Source organism: Chiloscyllium plagiosum, unplaced genomic scaffold, assembly GCF_037043375.1.
Source record: "Chiloscyllium plagiosum isolate Xiang-an unplaced genomic scaffold, Cpla_swu_hap1 HiC_scaffold_5, whole genome shotgun sequence".
Taxonomy (NCBI): domain Eukaryota; kingdom Metazoa; phylum Chordata; class Chondrichthyes; order Orectolobiformes; family Hemiscylliidae; genus Chiloscyllium; species Chiloscyllium plagiosum.
Genome location: NW_028270143.1, coordinates 86,347,907 through 86,372,863, shown reverse-complemented (window position 1 = coordinate 86,372,863; position 24,957 = coordinate 86,347,907). Strand labels below are relative to the sequence as shown.

General features: G+C 41.7%; 2 protein-coding genes across 23 annotated transcripts in view; one reads left to right on the top strand and one right to left on the bottom strand.

Moving 5' to 3' along the window:
• The window catches only part of LOC122550035 (uncharacterized), a 342,505-nt gene that overhangs the window by 159,406 nt on the left and 158,142 nt on the right, over nt 1–24,957 (top strand). For all 12 annotated transcript variants that reach the window (XM_087987408.1, XM_087987404.1, XM_043690454.2 and 9 more), the window contains 3 exons: nt 4,306–4,453; nt 5,827–5,885; nt 6,225–6,290. In XM_087987408.1, coding sequence (XP_087843534.1) covers nt 4,306–4,453; nt 5,827–5,885; nt 6,225–6,290 — 273 coding nt within the window. The remainder of the gene's footprint in view (nt 1–4,305; nt 4,454–5,826; nt 5,886–6,224; nt 6,291–24,957) is intronic.
• The window catches only part of ptf1a (pancreas associated transcription factor 1a), a 187,563-nt gene continuing 167,992 nt past the window's right edge, over nt 5,387–24,957 (bottom strand). For 10 of the 11 annotated variants that reach the window (XM_087987422.1, XM_087987414.1, XM_087987415.1 and 7 more), the window contains 2 exons: nt 6,207–6,264; nt 5,387–5,843 (listed from right to left, as the gene is read on the bottom strand). The gene's annotated coding sequence lies outside the window, so the exon portion shown is untranslated. Of the gene's footprint in view, nt 5,844–6,206; nt 6,265–15,995; nt 16,090–24,957 lie in introns of all 11 variants that reach the window. The other variant, XM_087987413.1, reaches the window with a different exon arrangement.

The following is a 24,957-nucleotide window of genomic DNA, read 5'->3' as shown; positions in this document are numbered from 1 at the left end:
TAAGGCGCCAGCTATTTCTTTTCTCGCTTCCCTCATTAACCTGGGATAGATCCTATCCAGACCTGGAGACTTATCCACCTTAATGCCTTTTAGAATACCCAACACTTCCTCCCTCCTTATGCCAACTTGACCTAGAGTAATCAACAGCTATCCCTAACCTCAACATCCACCATGTCCCTCTCCTCGGTGAATACCAATGCAAAGTACTCATTAAGAATCTCACACATTTTGTCTGACTCTATGCATATCTTTCCTCTTTTGTCCTTGAGTGGGCCAATCCTTTCTCTAGTTACCCTCTTGCTCCTTATATATGAATAAAATTGGGAAGAAAAAAGAGAAATTTAGTAATAATAGGGGATATCATAGTTAGAGATACTGTTCTCTGCAGCAGACAGAGTTCCAAAGATTCTGTTGCCTATCTGCTTAAGAATGTCTCTTCTGATCTGGAGATGAACTTAGAGTTGGATGGGGAAGGTCTGCATTGGTACCAACAACACAGGGAGGATTAAGAAAGAGTTTCTGCTGGCGGACTAAGGGCAATTGAGGGGTAAATTAAAAAACAGAAGCACAGAGATAATGATCTCCAAATTCCCACTTAAGGCACATAAAAATTGGCATAAGGTAAATAAGATTAGAAAGGTAAAATATTGAAGTGGAAGAAAAAAGTTACAACTTATGAGGCCCTGACAGCAGTTCTGGAAATAGAGTGTTCTGATCGGACGGGGTTCATTTCATCTATGTTGGGACCAGTGTCCTGGTGAATTGTTAGAACTAGGGTCGTAGATAGGTCATTAAACTAATTAGTGAACCGGAGGGTTCAGTGAAGGGATGTTTTAAGAATCCAAATTAAATGAGGGAGCAGAGGTGGAGGGTGGTAAAGAGGCAAATGATAAAGTTGGATAGAAAGTGGCAGAAAATATAAACAGAAGTGTAGCAGAAATTCAAACCAGAATAAGTGAAAGTCATCATAGAAAACAGCACAAAGAATTTGTAACAAGATAGGTAAGTTGACAGCACAAACTGAACTAAATTAACGTGACTTAATAACTATTACAAAGATATGGTTACAGGATGACCAAGGCCAGGAGCTCAATATTCAATGGTTTTGATGTTCCAGAAGAATAGGCATAAGCGAGTTTTGAAAAGATTTGTAGCTCAAGTTGAGGTTCTGGATGTAGGTTTGCTCGCTGAGCTAGAAGGTTCGTTTTCATATGTTTCATCACCATACTAGCTAACATCATCAGTGAGTCTCCGGATGAAATACTGGTGGCATGGCCTGCTTTCTATTTATGTGTTTAGGTTTCCTTGGATTGGTGACATTATTTCCTGTGGTGACACCATTTCCTGTGGTGATGTCATTTCCTGTTCTTTTTCTTGGGGATGGTAAATGGGATCCATGTTAATGTGTTTATTGATAGAGTTCCGGTTGGAATGCCATGCTTCTAGGAATTCTTATGCATTTTTCTCTTTGGCTTGTCCTAGAATGGATGTGTTATCCCAGTCAAAGTGGTGTCCTTCCTCATCTGTATGTAAGGAATTCTAGTGAGAGTGGGTCATGTCTTTTTGTGGCTAGCTGATGTTCATGTATCCTGGTGGCTAGTTTTCTACCTGTTTGTCCAATGTAGTGTTTGTTACAGTTCTTGCAAGGTATTCAACAAGCAAAACTAATGTCATTTACAAAACTCATGTCATTGATTTGGATCCCATTTACCAACCCCTGAATAAAATAAGAGGAAAAAACATCACCACATGAAATTACATCACTACAGGAAATGACGTCACCAACCCAAGGAAACCTAAATACATAAATAGAAGCAGACCATGCCACCAGTGCTTCATCTGGAGGCTCACTGATTATGTTACCCGATATGATGATGAAACATCTGAAAACGAACCTTCTAGCTCAGCGAGCAACCCGACATCTCGAATAGTCATAAAGAAAAAGGAGGTACGGTAGCACCACCTTAGTCATGTGTTGTGATATAGGTGCAATAGATCATGGTATGAAGGTAAAAATAAGGAATAGCAAGGGAAATAAGTCACGAGCTGTGGTTGTCTCTCAACCCCCAAACAATTACCTCACAATACGACAAAGTATAAATCAAGAAATAATATCAGTGTGTAAGAAAGGATTACAATTGTCATAGTGGTTTTAATCTACATTTGACAAGACCTGACACAGAGGTGATGATGGCTTAGCGCAACTACCACTAGATTATTAATTCAGTGACACAGATAATGTCTTGGTGATCTCGGTATGAATCCCATAAATTTGAATTCAATAAAAATCTGGAATTAAGAGTGTAATGATAACCATGAAACTATTGCCAATTTTTGGAAAAACTCATTTGTTTACTAATATGCTTTAGGGAAGGTACCTGCCACCCTTACCTAATCTGGTCTGCATGTAGTTTCAGACTCATGGGATTGCAGTTGACTTTCAATTGGGACTTGACACGTGAACCTTGCTTCACTCCTAATAGATGCTGCCAGACGCAGAGTTATTGTTTTTATTTCAGTTCCGCAGCACAACATCTATAGTAATTTGCTTTTTTTGAGTTATGGTGTTGTTGAGTAGATAAGTATTTATGAACCATACTGTATTTACACCTCATTACTTTCAAATTAATGCCAACACAAACTAGTAATTAAATGTTAGTAGTCTTTAATCGGAATCTGTAATTAGCTCGAGTGAAATAGTTTCTTGCTGAAGTCTTTTTCCTTCACTGTTGTACATTGCAAGTTCCTTGCGTTTTTTGAAGCTCAGGACTGCTGCTGGGGGCAGATGGCAGAGAACACCAGCACAAAACCTGCCACTCAAAATGTGACAGATGACTGCAGCAACTGAAAACCGTCCCTTTGTTTGTCTTGCTAATGAGTGTCCTCATTGCGGCAGGAGACTTGAATAGTTAATTATTTGCAATCCATAACTTCAACAGGTGGTGGAGCTAGAGGTAAATGTTAACTGCTCAAAGGATAAATCAAAACTGGAAAGATAATAATGTCAGCAGTTTTTTTGGCAGTTTCGAAAGAAACAGTTACCTTTATCTCTCGACGAACAGTTACTTATCCAGTGTGAATATTTCATTGTAATTTGTACAAGTTATTTTAGTATAAGGTCAAGTATTTAAAATATTTAATATATATTTCTGCAAGGGCTTCTCAAATATTTTCTTGCCAAATTAACTTTTAATCCAGACTTCACAGAGATGCTGTAATGGTGTAGAACTGCATATCCAAATAAAGCATTGCTGTAACCCATTAATAACAAATGATAGAAGATTTTTGTATTATATCTTATTGAGTACATCTCAAACACTTTATATTCAAAGGAGTTGTTTTATACATATATTTTCTATACTACCAAGACTGCCTATTTGACTCAAACCATTTCTATGAATGTAAGCTAGCAAGTGTAATAGTGATTACTTTTCAATAAGCTACTTTAAATGAAAATGCAAAAATTACCAAATTGAAATTACTTTGATAAAATGATACTCATAAACAATTGCTCTAATTGCTTATTTCCAAAAATAAATTACACTGGTGAACAGTAAAACTGGTGTTTCTATAAATTAAAGAGAAGCGTTCAATAGCATCAACCCGCCTGCACAGCCTATGCGTGACAGGCATGCAAAGCCATGTTAATGTTCAGAATATGAATTATCTCCGGGTGGTTCCATCACAAAGTAGAAAACCAACTGTGTATATATCAGCAGACCTGATGGACTCCATGCGGCTTCAAGCCTGAAAACTTCACTACTTTGACATGTGACGTGCTCTTTATGACTGTGGCAGTACTGTCAGTGAGGAATGGCAACAATGGCAACAAGCCCCCTCCTTAGCTTTGCGCTCTGCCACCCCTGGTGTTGTCCGGCTACACACTACCCTGCCTGCCTAGTTACGGACAGCAGTCCTCGAGCACAAGGGGGGATGTGGGTGGATGGGCCACAGCTGCCTGCCTGGACACAGCTTCCACAATACATAGACCTGAATGATGAGGGCACGCAAACAGTATGATATGTATTATTCTCATCAATAAAATGTCCCCATGAATTATTGTCTTTGTATGTAATGTACTACTAGCTTTTTACCAAGATTCGGTTTTGGAGGGGTCTACTTTTTTTTCCCCTCTGCACAGTTCTCTTTTTTTTGTGTTGTTTGCTATTCATATTCCAAATGATTCATAAAAGCCAGAATGTTGGATGACAGCTCTGTTGTGGAATAATTTTCATATTGGCTACACAGCTTGCCATTTCAGCTTTCTGTTTTTTGTTCTGACAAAAGATTTATGTGATTTTGCAGCTCAATATGGACTTCAAGGATGAGTTTGAGAGAGATCAACTTGTTCAAGAAAATGAAGAACTGAAGGATCAAATTTACTTAGTGAAGAAGAATGCCGAAAAGATGTCGGAAACCATTAATTTGAATGAAATGCAATTAAAAGATTTAGGTATTTTTAAAAAATACAAAATAAACTATAATGCAGAAACTCTATTTATTTGAGAGATCTTTCACTTGAATTCAATTTATCTGAGGATGTCATGGATTGTCATACAGGAATATGAAAAATTATATTCTACTTGTTCTGGATAAGGTAATTGCAAGGTGCATATTTTTATGAGTGTGTTTTGAGGAAGTAAATATTCAACAGGTGTTATGTTTGCCACGCAAATGATGCAGGTGCTAACGTTTACACATGGTAATTGTTTTATTTTATCTGTGCTGTCATTACTTAGATTGCCTTTCTTCCTAGGTACTAAAACATAGTTATCATACACAAGCTGATATAAAAAGTATTCTTAGTTATTATTATCTTAGCCTAGTTTAGAAAAATGTTTGTATATGGTTTTCATGAATTTTTAACTTCTCACATATATTCTTTACTTGTCTGAAAATGTTCTACCCCCACACCCCTAGAATTAAGAACATAAGTGATAAACTAACAGAGTGGAATTATTAACTATTCCTAAGCAACTCAGTTTATTTCAGTGAATTGGATGAAAAGGCATAGCCCCTAACTAAGGTGGTACCAATGGGAAGTTCAACAGTTTCTTTCTCTTAGTTGTTTCCCCAAACATTTGAGAGCTGATGAAGCTCTTTATTCATGCAAGTATTCTTAATCAACCTGTTGAGGCATGTTATGAAACACCTCTGGAGTTTGTGAGTCTTGCACCCAAATCTCCTGGCTCAGAGTAGAGGCACAGCCACTGTGCCACAAGAGCCCTGTTCATCCAGAAGGTAATTTGGACAGCTCACTTCATGTGCATTTCATTTTGATTGAATAGTTGTGATATGCGTTCCTGTTTAATTGCAATGTATTGTTGCATGGTTTCCACAAACACATTAACGTAGCGTTTCACTCCATTCAATTGAAAACCACAAACATGTTCTTTCTTCTTTAATTGATTAAATGCAGCACAAGAAAATATTAAGTTGTATTTGACAGATACCTTATTACTTATTGTTGTCTGTGAGCTAATTTAATGGTGTGTCTTGCTTTTGATAAGAATTGCATTGAGCAGCTAAAGAACCACCTGCTAAACCACTTTGTATTGGCTGTGACTAACAGAATACAACATTCATAGGTTGGGCACACAGCCACACTTGGCCCTTGAACTACTACCTAATATCCATTAGACCAGCCGGCTAAACAGCAGGGGCAAAGCAATGAAGGTCAAGGGTAGTGTTTAGGGTTAGAATCCTGCTAGGTCCTCCATCCAACGTGGATTCCAGTAGGCTATGAAGTCTGACCTTCAGCATTAAGAAGTAACACAGGCATCTGAAGATCTGATTTTCACAGTCTGCTTTCCTCTTTGTTTTCAGAGAAGGAGCTTCAAATGCTGAAAGAGCAAAGTGAAAAAAATGAAAGCAAACTGAGAAAGGTACATTTTCAATAAATATAAAATAACTTCCTCTTTGATTCACCTTAAAAGAAGTATATTATATATCTTTGAACAATAGCAAGTCACAAACATGTTAGATAGGAAATTATGTCTTTATAGATACAAAAAAGTTTGCTTTGTTATATTAATCAAATAACTATCTTTGTGTTTAAGTAAAATATGTGACGATAATAAACACAACTGTGTGTATATTCATGCAATGCCATTAAAATATAGGTGTCCGGTCAATAAATATGTTGGGATTAAATAAGATTATAGCTATTTTACTTTCCTATGTTGGATGATTAAGTACTCATTTACCTTGTTCTCTGATTGTAGTTGATTAAATCTGAAGATTATTTGAGAAAACAACTGGAAGCTGAAAAATCCAAAAGGGAACATATGGTGAGTAAACTATTGAATTACATCAGTTGCCTTGATTATTGCATTAATGGAATTGTAGGTTAGAACATTGCAGTCAATTTTATATTATTTGCAAGATGTCTATGCATGATTCCATTTATATCTATATAGTTGCGTCTTAGATTAGTATATAAGTTTCATTTTGAAATTGAATACTAGAAAGCTGTTCATGTAAACCAAGCCTTGTGTAAATTTCTATATGAAGGTGATCAGTAAACATCCTCAAAACAGATTAAAAGCACTTTAGGCTTGTCCATATTTTAATCTGTACATTCACTCAGAGAAAAAAAAGTCCTCTTCCTGTCTTAAATTGGCACCTCCTTACTCCGAGACTAGGCCTTTTGGTCCTAGACTCTCCCACAAAGGGAAACAATCTCTCTGCATGTACCCTGTCAAGTTCCTTAAGAATCTTAATTTTAAATAAAGTCTCTTCTCATGCTTCTCAACTATAATGAATACAAGCCCAACTCACTGAACCTAGCCTCATATGAAACTCCCAATTTGCCCAGGATCAACCTGGTAAATCTTGCCTGGACTGCCTCAATGTTAATATATCTTTCCTAAGATAAGGGACCAAAGCTGTTCATACTATGGTCTGATTAGTGCCTTGTATAGTTTTAGCAAAACCTCCCCACTTTTATACTTTATTCTGTTTGAAATAAGGGTCAATATTCCATTTGCCTTCCCTATTAACTGCTGAATTTGACTTTTGTGATTCATAGAATCATGCAGAATAGAAGAGGTCCTTTGACCCATTGAATTTGAATGCCTAAAATGCACCACTTTCTACACAAGTCTCACTTTCCTGCACTAGGCTCATAGCCTTGAATGTTATGACACTTCAAATGTTCACCTAAGTACTTTTTAGTGGTTGTGAGGTTTCCTACCTCAATTACCCCCCCAGACAGTGCATTCCAGAATCCCACCACCCTTTGTTTGAAAACAATTTTTCCCAAATTCCCTCTAAACTTCCTGCCTTTCACTTTAAAATTATGTTGCTTTGTTATTGACTGTATGACTAAGGGGAAAAAGCTACTTTCTATTCACTCTGTCCATTCCCCTCATAATTGTTTACACCTCTATCATGTTCTCACCTCAGCCTTCTCTTCTCCAAAGAAAGCAACCTGAGTTTATCTAGCCTCCCTTCATAGCTAAAATTCTCCATTCCAGACAGCAAATTGGTGAATTTCATTTGCAACCCCTTCTGTTCAATCACATCCTTCCTATAGTGTGTTGACTAGAACTGCATACCATACTCCAGTTGTGGCCTAATCAAAGTCCTGTATAGCTCCTGTAATCTATGCCATGATTAGTAAAGGCAAGTTTTTCTTATGGCTTCTTAATTAACCTATTAACCTGCTCTGCTGCCTTCAGTGATCTGTGAATAAGCATCCGAAGATCCCTCTGTTCTTCTGAGTTTCCTAATGTCCTGCCATTCGTTAAATACTCCCTTGTCTTGATCCTTCTTTGAAAATGCATCACCTCATGTTTATAGAGTTAAATTCCATCTGCCACTGACCTGCCTACCTGACCAATCCATTTATAGGATCCTTTCTCCTTGAAGTCAACCACCCAGGCAATCTTTCTGTCATGTGCATCTGATTCATGCATGAGGACCTCCCTGTTCCTCCTTGCTGCAGCTTTCTGCATTCTTTCCCAATTTGAATAATATTCAGTTATTTTATTTTCACACCAATGTAAATAACATCACATTTTCCCACATTATATTCCATCTTCCAAGTTTTTGCCCTCTCACTTAGTTTGTCCATTGTCCTCTGTAGAATCCTTGTAAAATCTTCATTACTTGCCTTCCTATCTACTTTTGTGTCAACTGCAAACTTTGCAATGTTACATGCACTTCAGTCAAGAGTGTGGTGCTGGAAAAGCACAGCAGGTCAGGCAGGATAAAAGGAGCAGGACGAAGGGCTTATGCCCAAAACATCAATTCTCCTGTTGCTTTGATGCTGCCTGACATTCTGTGCTTTTCCAGCACCACACTCTCGACTCTGATCTCCAGCACCAGTAAGTCCTAACTTTCTCAATGCACTTCAGTCATCCAAGTCATTAATACATAAATTGTGGTTTCAACACTGGTCCCTGTCACACTCCATTAGTTGCCATCCTGCTAATGCCTTTAACTTAACCCTCTGCCTTGTATTAGTTCGAGTCAAAAAATGTGGTGCTGGAAAAAGCACAGTAGGTCAGGCAGCATCCGAGGAACAGGAGAGTCGACGTTTCAGGCCTAAGCCCTTTATCAGGAATGTGGGGGTGGGGAGGGGAAGGAGACTGAGGGATAAATGGGGGTTCGGGGTTAGACTAGTGGGAAGGCAATATGGCAATAGGTGAATGCAGGTGGGAGATGATTACGATAGGTTGGTGGGGAAGGTGGAGTGGATAGGTGGGAAGGGAGGTGAACAGGTAGGTCAGATCAAGAGAGTGGTGCCAAGTTGGAGTGTTGGACCTGGGATGAAGTTGGGGATAGGGAGATTTGGAAACTGGTGGTCAATATTGATGCCATGTGGTTTTAGGTCCTGAGGCAGAAGATGAGGTGTTTTTACTCCAGTTGGCTGGAGGCTTTGATTTGGTGTTGGAGGAGGCCCAGGATTTGCACGTCCCTGTGGGGATTTAAACGTTTGACCACAGGGCAGTGGAGTTGTTTGGTGTCTGCCAATCCTCTATTCATGGTAATAAACTACCCCGTACACATTGTCATAAAATAGAATAGAATCCCAAAAGTGTGGAAACAGACCTTTCGGCCCAACAAGTCCACACCAACCTCCAAAGAATAACACACCCAGACCCATTCCCCTACCCTATATTTACCCCTGACTAATGCACCTCGCCCTGAACACTATGGGCAATTTAGCATGACCAATTCATCCAACTTGCACATCTTTGATTGTGGGAGGAGGTCAGAGCACCTGGAGTAAACCCACGCAGACATGGGGAGAATGTGCAAACTCCACACAGTCACCTGAGATGGGAATCAAACCCCCAGTTCCTTGGCACTGTGAGGCAGCAGTGCTAGCCACTAAGCCACCCCCATGTGCTCTTGTCTTATTAAGTAGCTTTATGCACAGTACTTTACAATTGTCTTTTGGGAATCCACATGTAGTACATCTGTTAGCTCCCCTCTATCTGCACTGAATGATACCTCAAACAATTGAAATAAAATTGTCAGGCATGATTTCCCCTTCAAGAGGCTATGCTGATTCTGCTTGATTGTTTATCTGTTTCTAAATGCTCTGCTATTACATCATTTGTAATATTGTATCACTTCCCCAGTAAGTTTTTTTTTGGTCCATTAGTCTATTGGACCAAAGTTGTAGTGTTGATTTTTAGTTTGAATGAGAGCTTTTAGCATCATTGATCAAACAGGTGTCAGGAAGATCAGATTGTTGCACCAGAAGCAGCAACAGTGCTGTGCATTCTTGGTTTGTTAGATATTCCTCTACCTTCTTCAACTTTCTCCATAGCCATCTGGAAGATGCCTTCCAGTAATTACCAATAAAAACAGAAATTGCTGGGAAAATGTAAAAGGTTTAGCAACATCTGGAAGGAGAAAACAGAGTTAATATTTTGGATTCATAGAACATAGAACATAGAAGAATACAGCGCAGTACAGGCCCTTTGGCCCTCGATGTTGCGCCGATCCAAGCCCACCTAACCTATACTAACCCACTATCCTCCATATACCTATCCAATGCCCGCTTAAATGCCCATAAAGAGAGAGAGTCCACCACTGCTGCTGGCAGGGCATTCCATGAACTTACGACTCGCTGAGTGAAGAACCTACCCCTAACTTCAGTCCTATATCTACCCCCCCTTAATTTAAAGCTATGCCCCCTTGCAATACCCGACTCCATACGGGGGAAAAGGTTCACACTGTCAACCCTATCTAACCCCCTAATCATCTTGTACACCTCAATCAAGTCACCCCTAAACCTTCTTTTCTCTAATGAAAACAGCCCCAAGTGTCTCAGTCTTTCCTCATACGATCTTCCTTCCATACCAGGCAACATCCTGGTAAACCTCCTCTGCACCCGTTCCAGTGCCTCCACATCCTTCCTATAGTATGGCGACCAAAACTGCACACAATATTCCAGATGCGGCCGCACCAGAGTTTTATACAACTGCATCATGACCTCAGGACTCCGGAACTCAATTCCTCTACCAATAAAAGCCAGTACGCCATATGCCTTCCTCACCGCACTATTTACCTGGGTGGCAACTTTCAGAGATCTGTGTACATGGACACCAAGATCCCTCTGCTCATCCACACTACCAAGTATCCGACCATTAGCCCAGTACCCCATCTTTTTGTTATTCTTCCCAAAGTGAATCACCTCACATTTAGCTACATTGAATTCCATTTGCCACCTTTCTGCCCAGCTCTGCAGCTTCTCTATATCCTGCTGTAACCTGCCACATCCTTCCTCACTGTCAACAACTCCTCCGACTTTCGTATCATCCGCAAACTTGCTCACCCAACCTTCTAACCCCTCTTCCAGGTCATTTATAAAAATGACAAACAGCAATGGTCCCAAAGCAGATCCTTGCGGAACACCGCTAGTGACGGCACTCCATGAAGAAACTTTGCCATCAACTACTACCCTCTGTCTTCTTCCATCCAGCCAATTCCTAATCCAAACCTCCAACTCACCCTCAATGCCATATCTCCGTATTTTCTGCAGTAGCCTACCATGGGGAACCTTATCAAACGCCTTACTAAAATCCATATATACCACATCTACCGCTTTCCCCTCATCAACCTCCTTCGTCACCTTTTCAAAGAATTCAATAAGGTTTGTGAGGCACGACCTGCCCTTCACAAAACCATGCTGACTATCCTTGATCACATTATTCCTATCCAGATGTGCATAAATCCTATCCCTTACAATTTTCTCTAAGACTTTGCCCACAACAGAAGTGAGACTCACCGGCCTATAGTTACTAGAGTTATCCCTACTCCCCTTTTTGAACAAGGGAACCACATTTGCTATCCTCCAGTCTTCTGGCACTACTCCTGTAGACAAAGAGGACATAAAAATCAAGGCCAATGGCTCTGCAATCTCCTCCCTTGCTTCCCAGAGAATCCTAGGATAAATGCCATCAGGCCCAGGGGACTTATCTATTTTCACCTTTTCCAGGATTTCCAACACCTCTTCTCTACATACCTCAAAGCCATCCATTCTACTTATTTGTGACTCAGTATTCACATCGACGACAATGCCCTGTTCCTGAGTAAATACTGAAGAAAAGTATTCATTCAGTGTCTCCCCAATCTCTTCCGCCTCCACACGCAACTTCCCACTACTATCCTTGACTGGACCTATTCCTACCCTAGTCATTCTTTTATTCCTAACATACCTATAGAAAGCCTTAGGGTTTTCCCTAATCCTACCGACTAAGGACCTTTCATGTCCCCTCCTTGCTGCTCTTAGCTCTCTCTTCAGGTCCTTCCTGGCTACCCTATAACTCTCAATCGCCCCAATTGAACCTTCACGTCTCATCTTGAGATAGGCCGCCCTCTTCCATTTAACAAGGGATTCCAATTCCTTATTAAACCACGGCTCCCTCGCACGACCCTTTCCTCCCTGCCTGACAGGTACATAATTATCAAGGACACTCAATAGTTGCTCCTTGAACAAGCTCCACATATCATTTACACTCTTGCCTTGGAGTCTACTTTTCCAAGCCACACATCCTAAGTCATGCCTCACCGCATCATAATTTCCCTGACCCCAGCTATAACTCTTGCCCTGTAGTACACACTTATCCCTCTCCATCACGAGAGTAAAAATCACCGAATTATGGTCACTATCCCCAAAGTGCTCACCTACCTCTAATTCTAACACCTGGCCAGGTTCGTTACCCAGAACCAAATCCAGTATGGCCTCACCTCTTGTTGGCCTGTCTACATATTGTGTCAGGAAACTCTCCTGCACACATTGAACAAACACTGACCCATCTAACGAACTTGAGCTATAGCTTTCCCAATCAATATCAGGAAAGTTAAAGTCCCCCATAACCACCACCCTATTACTGTCACTCATCTCCTGAATCACCTTCCCTATCCTTTCTTCTACGTTTCTAGGACTATTGGGAGGCCTGGAAAAGACTCTTAACAGGGTGACCTCACCTTTCCTATTCCGAACCTCAGCCCAAACTACCTCAGATGGCAAGTCCTCATCCATCGTCCTTTCCACCACTGTAATACTATCTTTGACAAGCAATGCCACACCTCCCCCTCTTTTACCCCCACCTCTGACCCTACTAAAACATTTAAATCCTTGAACCTGCAACAGCCAATCCTGTCCCTGTTCTAGCCATGTCTCCGTAATAGCCACAACATCGAAGTCCCAGGTACCAACCCACGCTGCAAGTTCACCTACCTTATTTCGTATACTTCTTGCATTGAAGTATACACACTTCAAGCCACTTTCCTGTTTACAGACACCCTCCTTGGAAATTGATGCCATGTTCCTAACCTCCCTACACTCCAGGCCCTGCACCCTGAAGCTACAATCTGGGTTCCCATGCCCCTGCAGAGTTAGTTTAAACCCCCCCCAAGAGCACTAGCAAACCTCCCCCCAAGGATACTGGTGCCCCTCAGGTTCAGGTGTAGACCATCCTGTTTATAGAGGTCCCATCGTCCCCAGAAAGAACCCCAGTTATCCAAAAACCGGAATCCCTCCCTCCTGCACCATCCCTGTAGCCACGCATTTAAGTGTTCTCTTTCCCTATTCCTCGAATCTCTATCACGTGGCACGGGTAACAAACCAGAGACAACAACTCTGTTCGTTCTAACTCTGAGCTTCCAACCTAGCTCCCTGAAAGCCTGTCTAACATCCTCGGCACTCCTCCTACCTATGTCGTTGGTGCCAATATGGACCACGACTTCGGGCTGCTCCCCCTCCCCCTCCAGGACCCGGAAAACACGATCAGAGACATCACGTACCCTTGCACCTGGGAGGCAACATACCAAACGTGAGTCTCTCTCGTTCCCACAAAACCGCCTATCTGTGCCCCTAACTATCGAGTCCCCAATTACTACTGCTCTGCTCTTCTTCACCCTTCCCTTCTGAGTAACGGGGACAGGCTCCGTGCCAGAGACCTGAGCCCCGTTACTTACCCCTGGTAAGTCATCCCCCCCACAAGTATCCAAAACGGTATACTTGTTCTTGAGGGGAATGGCCGCAGGGGGTCCCTGCACTGGCTGCTTCCTCCCAGTCCCCCTCACTGTCACCCATCTATCTGCCATCTTTGGAGTTACTACTTCCCTATAACTCTGATCTATGACCCCCTCTGCCTCCCGAATGATCCGAAGTTCATCCAACTCCAGCTCCAGTTCCCTAACACGGTCTTGGAGGAGCTGGAGATGGGTGCACTTCCTGCAAGTGTAATCGGCAGGGACGTCGATGGCATCCCTCACCTCATACATGTTGCAGGAGGAACATTGCACTGCCTTCACTGCCATCCCTCTAAAGGGATTCATTGACCCGTTTTCTGAACTGTTTATGGCTAGGCAAGGTTGGTAGATATGCTGAAGATAGGGTGGAGGGGAGGGAGTAGTGTAAAAGAGAGATGGAGATAAAACCCAGAGAGAGAAAGAACACAGTTCGACAGACAAAGAAATGGGTATCAGTCTGGTTGTATCAGTTGCTGCTAATTGGAGCCATTTGTAGCTGACAACAGGATGACAAAGCTTGATGTGTGGAGGTTGTTTAATAACAAGGAAGAAAGTGTTCAGGTCCTGAAATGTTTGAACTCAATATTGAGTCCTGAAGGCAGTTGACTCCCCAAGTGGAAAGAGAGGTGCTGTTCTTCCAGCTTGTGCTGAGCTTCACTGGAGCACTGCAGCAAACCTGAGACAAAGATGTTTACCAGAGAACACAGTGTTCTGCAAAGCGGTTGCCTGGTCTGCGTTGTGTCTCTCCAGTGGAGAGGACAGTACATTGTGAGTAACAAACACAGTAGACTAGATTGAGTGAAATGTAGGTAAATTGCTGCTAGACCTGGAAAGTGTGTTTGGACCCTTGGATATAGAGGAGGGAAGATGTAAATGGGCAGGTGTAGCACCTTTTGTAATTGCATGGAAAAGTGTTTGGGAGCATTGGAAGGTGTTGAGAGTAGAGGAGGAGTGGACCAGGGTGTCTGGAGGGAACAATCCCTGAGGAAGGCTGACAAGGGAAAGGTGGGGAATATGTGTCTAGTGGTGGCATCCTCTTGAAAGTGTCAGAAATGGCAGCTGAAGATCCTTTAGTTGTGGATGCTGATGGGGTGTAAATCAGGATCAGGGTGACTCTATCACCGTTGTGGGAAGGAAGAGAAGGGATGAGGGCCAAAGTGCAGGAGGTGATTGAAAAGGACTGAGAGCCCTGTCAACCATGGTGTTGGGTAATCCTCCATTGAGAAAGAAGATGGATATTTTTGAGGCCCCTTGCAGAAGCTGACACCATTGGAACAAATGCAGAGGAGACAAAGAAACTGAGAGAATGGAATAGAGTCTTTACTGGAAGCAGGGTGTGAGAACGTATAGTCATGGTAACTGTGGGAGTCATGGTAACTGAGTTTGCCATGGATATTGGTGGCTAGCCTATCCCCAGAAATTGAATCCAGACAAGAGAAGAAAGTAGCACTGATGATGTTATCAATGTACTAGAGAAAGAGTTGTGGGTGGGGACCAGAATAAGACTGAAACAAGGAAATTTTCACATATTCCATAAACAGACAGTCATCAGTGTGCCTATATGTGTACACATGGCCACACCTTTGACCCGAAGAAAGTGAAAGGAGTTAAAGAAAAATTGTTCAAAGTGAGGATGAGCTCGGCCACATAGAGGAGAGTGGTGATGAATGGGGATGGTTCAGGCTTTTTTTCCAAGAAGAAGCAGAAACCATCCAAATGGGGATGGACATTAAAGGGATTCCATATCCACAGTGAAGTGAAGGTGGCTGAAGCCCACAAACTGGAAGTTATGAAACTAGCATAAAGTGTCAGAAGAATCATGGATGTAAGTTGGAAGGAATTGAAAAAGGAGAGAGAAAATGCTGTCATCCATGAATATCTCAAAATTCACTCCTCTCATGTAACTTTTCAATTCCTGGTGATGTTGAGGTTATAAATAGATTAAGAAAATTGAAAAAAAATCCATTCCTCTCCTTTTCACCAACCCTGCCATAATACCACTCTGCATGAGACCATCAGAGACAGAGCACATAACTTTCTTATTTATACTACTGGCATTCAGATCACTGTCTGCTAACTGGCAATTACAAATAACAGTTAAGACAGTTACTTACTTGGCTGATCTCACCTGCTCTGTAGCAGAGGTCTTGATTTGTTTGCTCAGTCCTGTCTCTAGTCTTAGATTAGATTAGATTCCCTACAGTATGGAAACAGGCCCTTCAGCCCAACAAGTCCACACCAACCTTCCAAAGAATAACCCACCCAGACCCATTCCCCTACCCAATATTTACCCCTGGCTAATGCACCTAACACTATGGGCAATTTAGCATGGCCAATTCACCTGACCTGCTCATCTTTGGACTAAGAGACTTTAGGTTTAAAACAGTAACTTTAAGTAAAATGCTAAATTTTAAGCAAGCAGTCTTAGATTTTACACAAGGTTAATGCAGGATTAATATAAAGTTCTTGCCTCCCCTTCACCAATTCAGTCTTACCAGTATCTACTGGAATTTGAAATAGTTTCAATGTAACCTGCAGTCTGAAGTATGCATGTCTCAATGTTCAGTTTCTTGCACCACATAGAGTTTTCTGAAAAACAGTGCTCAACATAAAACATAAAACAAAATTGTTTTCTCATACTCTTTCCTCCCCAAAACCATGTCAAAAGAAATTGACATTGAGGTATTAGCTGATATTACAAGGTTATAAAATAATTTTGGATTAAGAAAGCCATTCAACTAATTTGATTCATCTTTCCAAAGAAATCATAATGTGATTTCTAATAAAGAAATGTGAATCTCCTCTCTTGCCTCACATTGTAATGTCCATTTCCAGTGCTTTTTCCTTCCCTGCTCTATCTGGAAGTTTATTGTTGAAGATGATCATTTGGTAAATGAAGAATAATGTTTTGACAACTGCTGTAAAGTTAGCATTTCTAATTTGAAGCTATATCTTTAGCTCTATTCCGACATTTTTATTTCAAAGCATTTACTAGATTAACTTCTTTTACTGTTCATGATGTCTCAACTTTATATGATTATATTCCAGGCACTTTCCTGCTTTGCTGAAAAGCCAAGTTCCTTTGGTCTTTTCTCATAACTCTAGTCCCTTAAATAATGCTTGAATGCCTTGAGTGCTTTTCTTGTTTCTTACCGACTAGAACTGGATGGAATATTCAAGGTGTCACCTGACTGGAACACTATCTCCCTTAACTTGCTTTCTACTGTTTTGTCTGTGAAGTTTAGCATCAAATTATTTTACTGTTTTATGTCCCACACTGCTTAGTGTTGTTTCCTAAGACTTAAAGTTATCTTTCAGCTTCAACCATAGCTATTTTAATGTAATTCATGTAGAGTTATCCCTTTTATCTTTTATCTGAGCACTTCATGTGTACCCATGTTAAACTCTGCTATTATTTTGTTCAATCCACTTGATGTAATTTAACTATTTCTCATTGTGTTTTTGAACCTACTTTGTTCATCTGTTTATAAGCAGCATTCATCTCAACACTGAACTATATGGCAGTATTCACCACTCTCCCACCCACACTCTGGTTAAACCTGACAGTTGCAAGCGATTGAATATTTTAACCTAATTCTTGGAAATTCAAATCTGTTTTGACATAAAATTAAACTTTAATAAACGATGAACTGGTATGAGAATTAAGCATTTGTTGCTATGTTTACATGGTTATTATTTGCATTGGATTGTGCCAAGTCTTGTTGAATCTATGTACATTGTTAATTTCAAAAGCAATTCTAAAGGTTTATTGAGATAGTTCAAATACTTTATTAACCAATGGTAAATAAGGGATGAAGTATTTATGGCATACTTTATCTACCTAAATCTTCAATTAAAAGTTCTCCAAGGATAAGTATGTTTTTTTTAATACTTGCTGAATCATGATTCGGTAACAGGACACCATTTGGTAGATGTGTTTTCAGCAGATAAACTTTGAAGTTTGATTTATAATTTAGTTTTATTACTATTGTAAGATTATCAGTTCTATGCCAAAAGATAGATAGATTATCAATCAAAATCAGCCAGGGTATTATATAATCCAGGACTCACACATGAGCTACATCATATGTGAGTGATCCTAACATTACCTCATCATTTGAGATGTGTTTACTTTTGTATCTCTTAAGCAATATGTTCTATTTCATATCCTTTTTAAAAATAATGCAGTAACACTAATTGAAGATATGTTGGGGTCCACCACTGTGAGACCTTTTGGAAAAACCTGGAAATCTATAATGCTTTCATCTCAGAATGACATTTTCTCCCAAACATGAGTGCAATAATTTTCATTCCTTTTAGTCTATGAAATTATAAGAAGAATGCACAGAAATTATACTGGGTAGGGCAAGCTTTTGGAAGAGGGAGCAGGTGAAGAAGAAAAACGTGTTCTTACACAGAAAACAGAGATTATCAGGCTAACTATGTAATTAACTACAGAATGCTTGGTACTGAGTTTTGCATGAGTACAGAGAATTCAGGAGTTAGTTGATTGAGGGGCACTTATAGGTTAATCCTTCTCTAAATACATTTTTTGTTTAAATTTAACAACTAGCTATCCAAAAATATCGTCCAATAGAGACATATTGTTGTTTAAAAGAAGTAAGTTAGTTTATTTTCTCGGCTCATAAACAGGATACACAAGCTCTCTGAGAGCAGCTGCAGCTAGTTAATTGAATGTTGGACCATAATTTGCTGTAAGACTGATCCTTACTGTATCTCTGGTTAGTTACAGATTGTCTTGTACATTTAGATATTACGATATATTGAAGTGAATTAGTTAAGTTCATGATGGAATATCTGTGCAGGAAAGCCTTTTAAGAAATGCTGGGAAGAAGTATAGGTATTCAGAAGTCTGCAGCAGATCTTTGAAGTACTGCTGAGGAATCACATCACCCAGATTATGGGGAAAGGTTGAACACTTAAGATCAGAAAAGAGGTCATTGCAAGTGAGGTTTACAGTGGCATAATGGCTCAGTGGTTAACACTGCTGCCTCACAGAATCAGGAGCCCAGTTTGATTCCAGCCTTGGGTGACTTTCTCCCCATGTGTGTGAGGGTTACTGCCGTATGCTCCGGTTCTTCCCAGACTCCAAGAATGTGCAGTTTTAGGGAGGATTGGCTATGCAATATTGCCCAGTAGTGTCCAGCGATGTGCAGGTGAGGTGGATTAGCCTTGGGAATCGCAGGTTACAGGGAGAGGGATTGGGTGGGATGCTTTTTGGAAGGTCAGTGCAGACTCGAAGGCAAATGAACTGTTTACGCTCTTCGGGATTCTAACTTACAGAGGTAACAGTTAGTGCGGACAGAATGTAGACCTCTGGTGAAGAGGCAGGTGGAATGGATTACTACAAATGCACAGATACAGTCCTCACCGTTCTATCATCATAGCTAGTCTGTATTTGTGGCAGGATGATCACTTCAAATGAGACTACCCTCAAAGATCTTGGCCGGAACTGCCGTCAGGTAAGAGACCCCATCCAATCCACAAAAGACAGGAGGTGAGGGTTCTTCAGCAAGAGGCTTAGTTTTGTGTAGAGCAATGGAGACTTGCCTTCGAGTGAGTGTGAAATTTGGCAGACACATTGGCTAATTGACACAAAAGCGGAGGAGTCAACCATTACTCACTTCTTTCCATTTAGCATCTTGCTGAGTACTGTGAACTGATGATGCCTCTTCCCTCATGTGGGTCTCTGTTACACAGGGGTTAGATATCCCCTACCTGTACTCAATCGCACTTTTCTCATAGCTTGGGGTTTGTGGAGCTTGTGGAGATCCTCCTGTGAGTTGTTTAATTCATGACTGGAAGTGGCAAAGTTTTTAGATCTTTGTTGTTGAATTGCTTAGCTCTAAAATTTGCTCTCTACACTGTTTAGTCCTGTTTTTGTAGCTTCACCAGGTTTGCACTTTATTTTTAAGTATGTCTGGTGCTGCTTCTGACATGCATTCCTGTGTTGAAGCAGGCCTGAACCCCTGGCTTGATGGTAAAATATGCTGGGTTCCAACTGTCAATGCAAAGTTTCATGAGGTTGCTTACCTTTTACCTATGATTGACGAAGCATTGCAAGTTCTCAAGGATGCAAATTATATCAGCACTCTGGCTCATGGTTATAACCATTTACTATTGTTGAATAAGACATTGAAAAGAGGATATTCAACAGGCACCAGGAAACTTTTCAAATAAGTGAGAATGCTGTTTGTGCTCTGACACACCTCTACAACCTTCAAGCATGATAAAGGCTTTGGTGACTTTTGTTCAGTCCCTTCTTGTGTATCTGGACATCATCCAACTGTAGTTCAGCATTCAAGATTCTAGCAAGCCTGGACACAATCTTAGCCTGCTTATTGCCATTTAACTTGCAAGTCAAACCAGAGAAGTACCAGCTCTTCCAGACAAAAGTACAGTACCTTGCTCACTTCATTGTCAGGAGTAATATTTTTCTTGTTAATGAAAACATCTGAGTTGTGCAGGAATGATCCGAGTCCATGATGTGGAGGGAACTGCGTGGATGTCTTAGTCAAGTTTGTTTACAATAAGAAGCTTTGCAAGGCTATACTTAGTTGACTGCTCCACTGCGTGATTTGTTGAAGAAGTAAAAGAATGCTGAAGTAGTTCTTGGGAAAGTGTGTACATGGCATATTTCACAGAGCATCACAGGGCATTGGATCCCAAAGTGTGAAGACTCCTTTTGCACTCTCCTCAAGCAGAAGTTTTTCTTTAGGTGCCCAAATTTCCAACTCATATTTTTATACTGGAAACCAATGCCAGTTTCCTTGGCTTTGAGCAGTGCTGACACTGGTTCAAAGGCAGAAAAAAGTGGTAATTGCTTATATCCCATCAATCTCAAGTCAAACAAGAGATGTATGAGGAGTATGAGGAATTACTCCAGTATGAAACTCAAGCTGCTAGCTTTGAGGTGGGCTATTTCCCACATATTAATAGACATTGTGATCAGTGCAGAGTTTGGGGTGTTTACAGACGACAACCCACTCAGCCACTTTCAAATGTCATCTGGAGCAACAGAAATCCAATAGGCTGCTGAACCTGTGTCATTTTGATTCCAGATCCAGTGCAATTAAGGCAAATGTAATGCAATGCTGATTCCCATTGACTGACAAGGGGGAATCTATTCCTGTCAGGCTGGAGGGGTCTGTGGCCCACATCATATCTATGCCCAAAGTCAAAGACAGTGTTCCAACCTCCTTTCCCTATGACATTTTCTTCGGGACCCTCCTTTAAAAATTAAGGTGTTTTTGAGTGAAATCCAGAGAAGATCCAGACAGGTAGAGCCATGTTTCATTTTTACCATCTCGCTCGAAAATAAGCAGTTCCAAAGATAGCTACTGATACTGGAAGACCCAATATCCACCAACTCAGCACCAGCTGTTGAGGCGATTCAAACTGGCGCAGAGACTGTTGCAATGCTGAAAGAAAATGGAGTCCTCTATCATCTGGAGAGAGAGGTGAAGAAACCCATCCATTCTGACATCTCCTATGTCAAGTGTTAATTGCAGGACACCAAGCAACAGAAAAGGTGACTGCCCTGACCAGAAAGTGTTACTGACGTGGGATGGCTGCTGATATTGATGATTACAGTCAAAATTGAGAGGTGCATTTTGACCAAAGTAGGGAAGTAATTTCACCCTGGCAGTGGATCACTGGTTGCCAAGAGATCTCTAGGCATCTCAACTTCTTCCTGGAAGGAAAGTTTGAACCAGCCCCACCCACAACCAACTTTTTCCCCCCCGCCGAGCTTGACCTCACATTGAACAACTTCTTTAACTCCTTTTTCAGATCAAAGGTGTGGCCATGGGAACCGCGTGGCTCTTAGTTATGCCTGTCATTTTGCAGGGGTACGTGGAACACTTCTTGTTCAAATTTTAGTCAGGTCACTCCCTCTAAGTCTCTCTCCAGTAGATCAATGACATCCTCGGTGCTGCTTCCCTCTCTCATTCTAAACTGGAAAACTTTTCTTCCAATTTCCATTCTGCCCCCACCTTTACCTGATGTATCTCTGACATCTCCCTTCTCTTCCTAGACATCAGTTTCCATTTCTGAGGATAGGCTATTCACTGATATCCAATGCAAATCCACCCATTCCCGCAGTTATCTTGACTGTACATACTTACACCCTGCTTCCTGTAATGATGCTATCCCATTTTCAGTTTCTTCATCTCTGTCACTTAGGTTCTGATGTTGCCACCTTCTACAGGAGGGAGCCACAGAAGTGTCCACCTTTTACCTCAACTGAGGATTCTGTCCTCATCACCTTTCTTCCCTCCCATAACAATGAGAGGGACTCTCTGGTCCTCACTTACCACCCCATCAGCACTGTAAGCCACCATTTCTGTCACTTGCACTGGGATATCACAACAGACACATTTTCCCCTCCTGTCCTTTGTCAACCACTGCCTCCTGGACACTCTGCCACTCCTTCTCTATTCCCAACACCTCCCCATATCACCACTGCATCTTCCCATGCATTGCAGAAGGTGTAACACTTATCTGTTTACCTCCTCCCTCTTCACCATTCAAGGCCCCAGATGTATCTTCTAGGTGAAGCAGATATGTACTTCATTAAATGTAGTCTACTGTATTTGCTATTCACACTGTTCACGGTCTACAATGGGAAGATGAAATACAGTCTGGGTGACTACTTTGCAGACAACTACATTCTGTCTGTAAAAGTGATCTCGAGTTTCCAGTCACCTAGCACTTCAACACACCAGTGTGTTCCCACACTAACATTTCTGTCACAGGCCTGCTGAAGTGTTCCAACAATCCACAATGCAAACTTGAAGAACATAATATGGTTTTCCACTTGGGACCCTGCAGCACTGGGACTCAGCATCAAGTTCACTAAATTTAGAGCCTAGTTCCATCTTTCCATGTTTGTTACCCACCCCTACAACCAGTCCTTAAGACCATAAGGCCATAAGGTATAGGAGCAGAAATTAGGCCATTCAGCCCATTGAGTCTGCTCGCCATTCAATCATGGCTGATAAGTTTCTCAACCCCATTCTCCCGCTTTCTTCCCTTAACCCTTGATCCCCTGATAATCAAGAACCTATCTATCTCAGTCTTAGATATACTCAATGATCTGGCCTCCACAGCGTTCTGTGGCAATGAATTCCATAGATTCACCACTCACTGGCTAAAGAAGTTTCTCCTTATCTCCATTTCAAAAGATCTTCCCTTTACTCTAAGGCTGTGTCTTCAGGTCCCAGTCTCTCCTACCAATGGAAGCATCTTCCCAACATCCACTCTGTCCAGGCCATTCAGTATTCTGTAAGTCTGAATTAGATTCCCCCTCATCCTTCTAAACTTCATCAAGTATAGACCTAGAGTCTTCATATGTTAAGCTTTTCATTCCTGGTATCATTCTCATGAATCTCGTCTGAACACATTCCAAGACCAGTACGTCCTTCCTGAGATATGGAGCCCAAAACTGTGCACAATACTCCAAATGTGGTCTGATCAGAGCCTTATCGAGCCTCAGAAGTACATCACTGTCTTTATATTCATGTCTTCTCAAAATAAATTCATCACTGCATTTGCCTTCCTAACTGTTAACCTGCAAGTGTACCTTGAAAGAATCCTGGACAAGAACTCCCAAGTCTCTTTGCACTTCAGACTTCTGAATTTTCTCCCCATTTAGAAAATAGTCCATGCCTCTATTCTTCCTAACAAAGTGCACGACCTTACACTTTCCCATGTTGTACTCCATCTGCCACTTATTTGCACACTCTCCTAACCTGTCCAAATCCTTCTACAGCCTTCTACCTCCTCAATGCTACCTGTCCCTCTATCTACTTTAGTATCGTCTGCAAACTTAGCCAGAATGCCCTCACTTCCTTCATTTGGATCGTTAATATATAAAGGAAAAGGTTGTGATCCCAACACAGAGCCTTGCGGAACACCCCACCAACCTCCATATACATCGTATCAACCGTCGTCATTTTGCGCCACCTCCAAACGGACCCTACCACCAGGGATATATTTCCCTCCCCTCCCCTATCAGCGTTCCGAAAAGACCACTCCTTCCGTGACTCCCTCGTCAGGTCCACAACCCCCACCAACCCAACTTCCACTCCCGGCACCTTCCCCTGCAACCACAAGAAATGCAAAACTTGCGCCCACACCTCCCCCCCCTTACTTCCCTCCAAGGCCCCAAAGGATCCTTCCATATCCGCCACAAATTCACCTGCACCTCCACACACATCATTTATTGCATCCGCTGCACCCGATGTGGCCTCCTCTATATTGGGGAGATAGGCCGCCTACTTGCGGAACGTTTCAGCGAACACCTCTGGGACACCCGGACCAACCAACCCAACCACCCTGTGGCTCAAAACTTCAACTCCCCCTCCCACTCCACCAAGGACATGCAGGTCCTTGGACTCCTCCATCGCCAGACCATAGCAACACGACGGCTGGAGGAAGAGCGCCTCATCTTCCGCCTAGGAACCCTCCAATCACAAGGGATGAACTCAGATTTCTCCAGTTTCCTCATTTCCCCTCCCCCCACCTTGTCTCAGTCCCAACCCTCGAACTCAGCACCACCTTCCTAACCTGCAATCTTCTTCCTGACCTCTCCGCCCCCACCCCCACTCCAGCTTATCACCCTCACCTTAACCTCCTTCGACCTATCGCATTTCCAACGCCCCTCCCTCAAGTCCCTCCTCCCTACCTTTTATCTTAGCCTGCTTGGCACACTCTCCTCATTCCTGAAGAAGGGCTCATGCCCGAAATGTCGATTCTCCTGCTCCTTGGATGCTGTCTGACCTGCTGCGCTTTTCCAGCAACTCATTTTCAGCTCTTTTCTTCTGACCTAGCCTGCCTTCCATAATCCCCTTGTTTACCTACCCTTTTCATATCTCTCTCTCTCTGAACTCTAACTCTGCCTACCTGCTCACCTCCCCCATTTCCCACCCCCCTACTCCCACCCAAACTCTTCTGTATCATAAGTACCATTTTACCTAGCTGTCATCAGTTCTGATGAAGAGTCACTGGACTTGAAATGTTAACTCTCTTTTTTTTCCACAGATGCTGCCAGATCTGCTGAGTTTCTCCAGCACTTTCTGATTTTGTTTTAGATCTCTAGAGGGCTTTGCAACAGATTTTGCGATTCTTGACCCCATTATTGATAGTTCTGAGCATGTTATTGTATTCATGAATGTCTTCAAGATCACTAAGGCTATTTACACCCATAACTAAGAGGTGTCAAATATAATCAATGTTACTGTGTCTCAAGTGAATTGGAGTCGAATAATGATCCAGAATCCTGGAGTGATCTGTGTGCTTGTACCATCTTCAAGAGCAAGATACTGCAGGAGCCTTGCAAGGTCTATGGCATTGCCATGAGCCATGTCACTCTGCATCATCCGAGGGTAATGAACAATGTAAATGATTCAATCATACTCTGCATGACTGTCTACA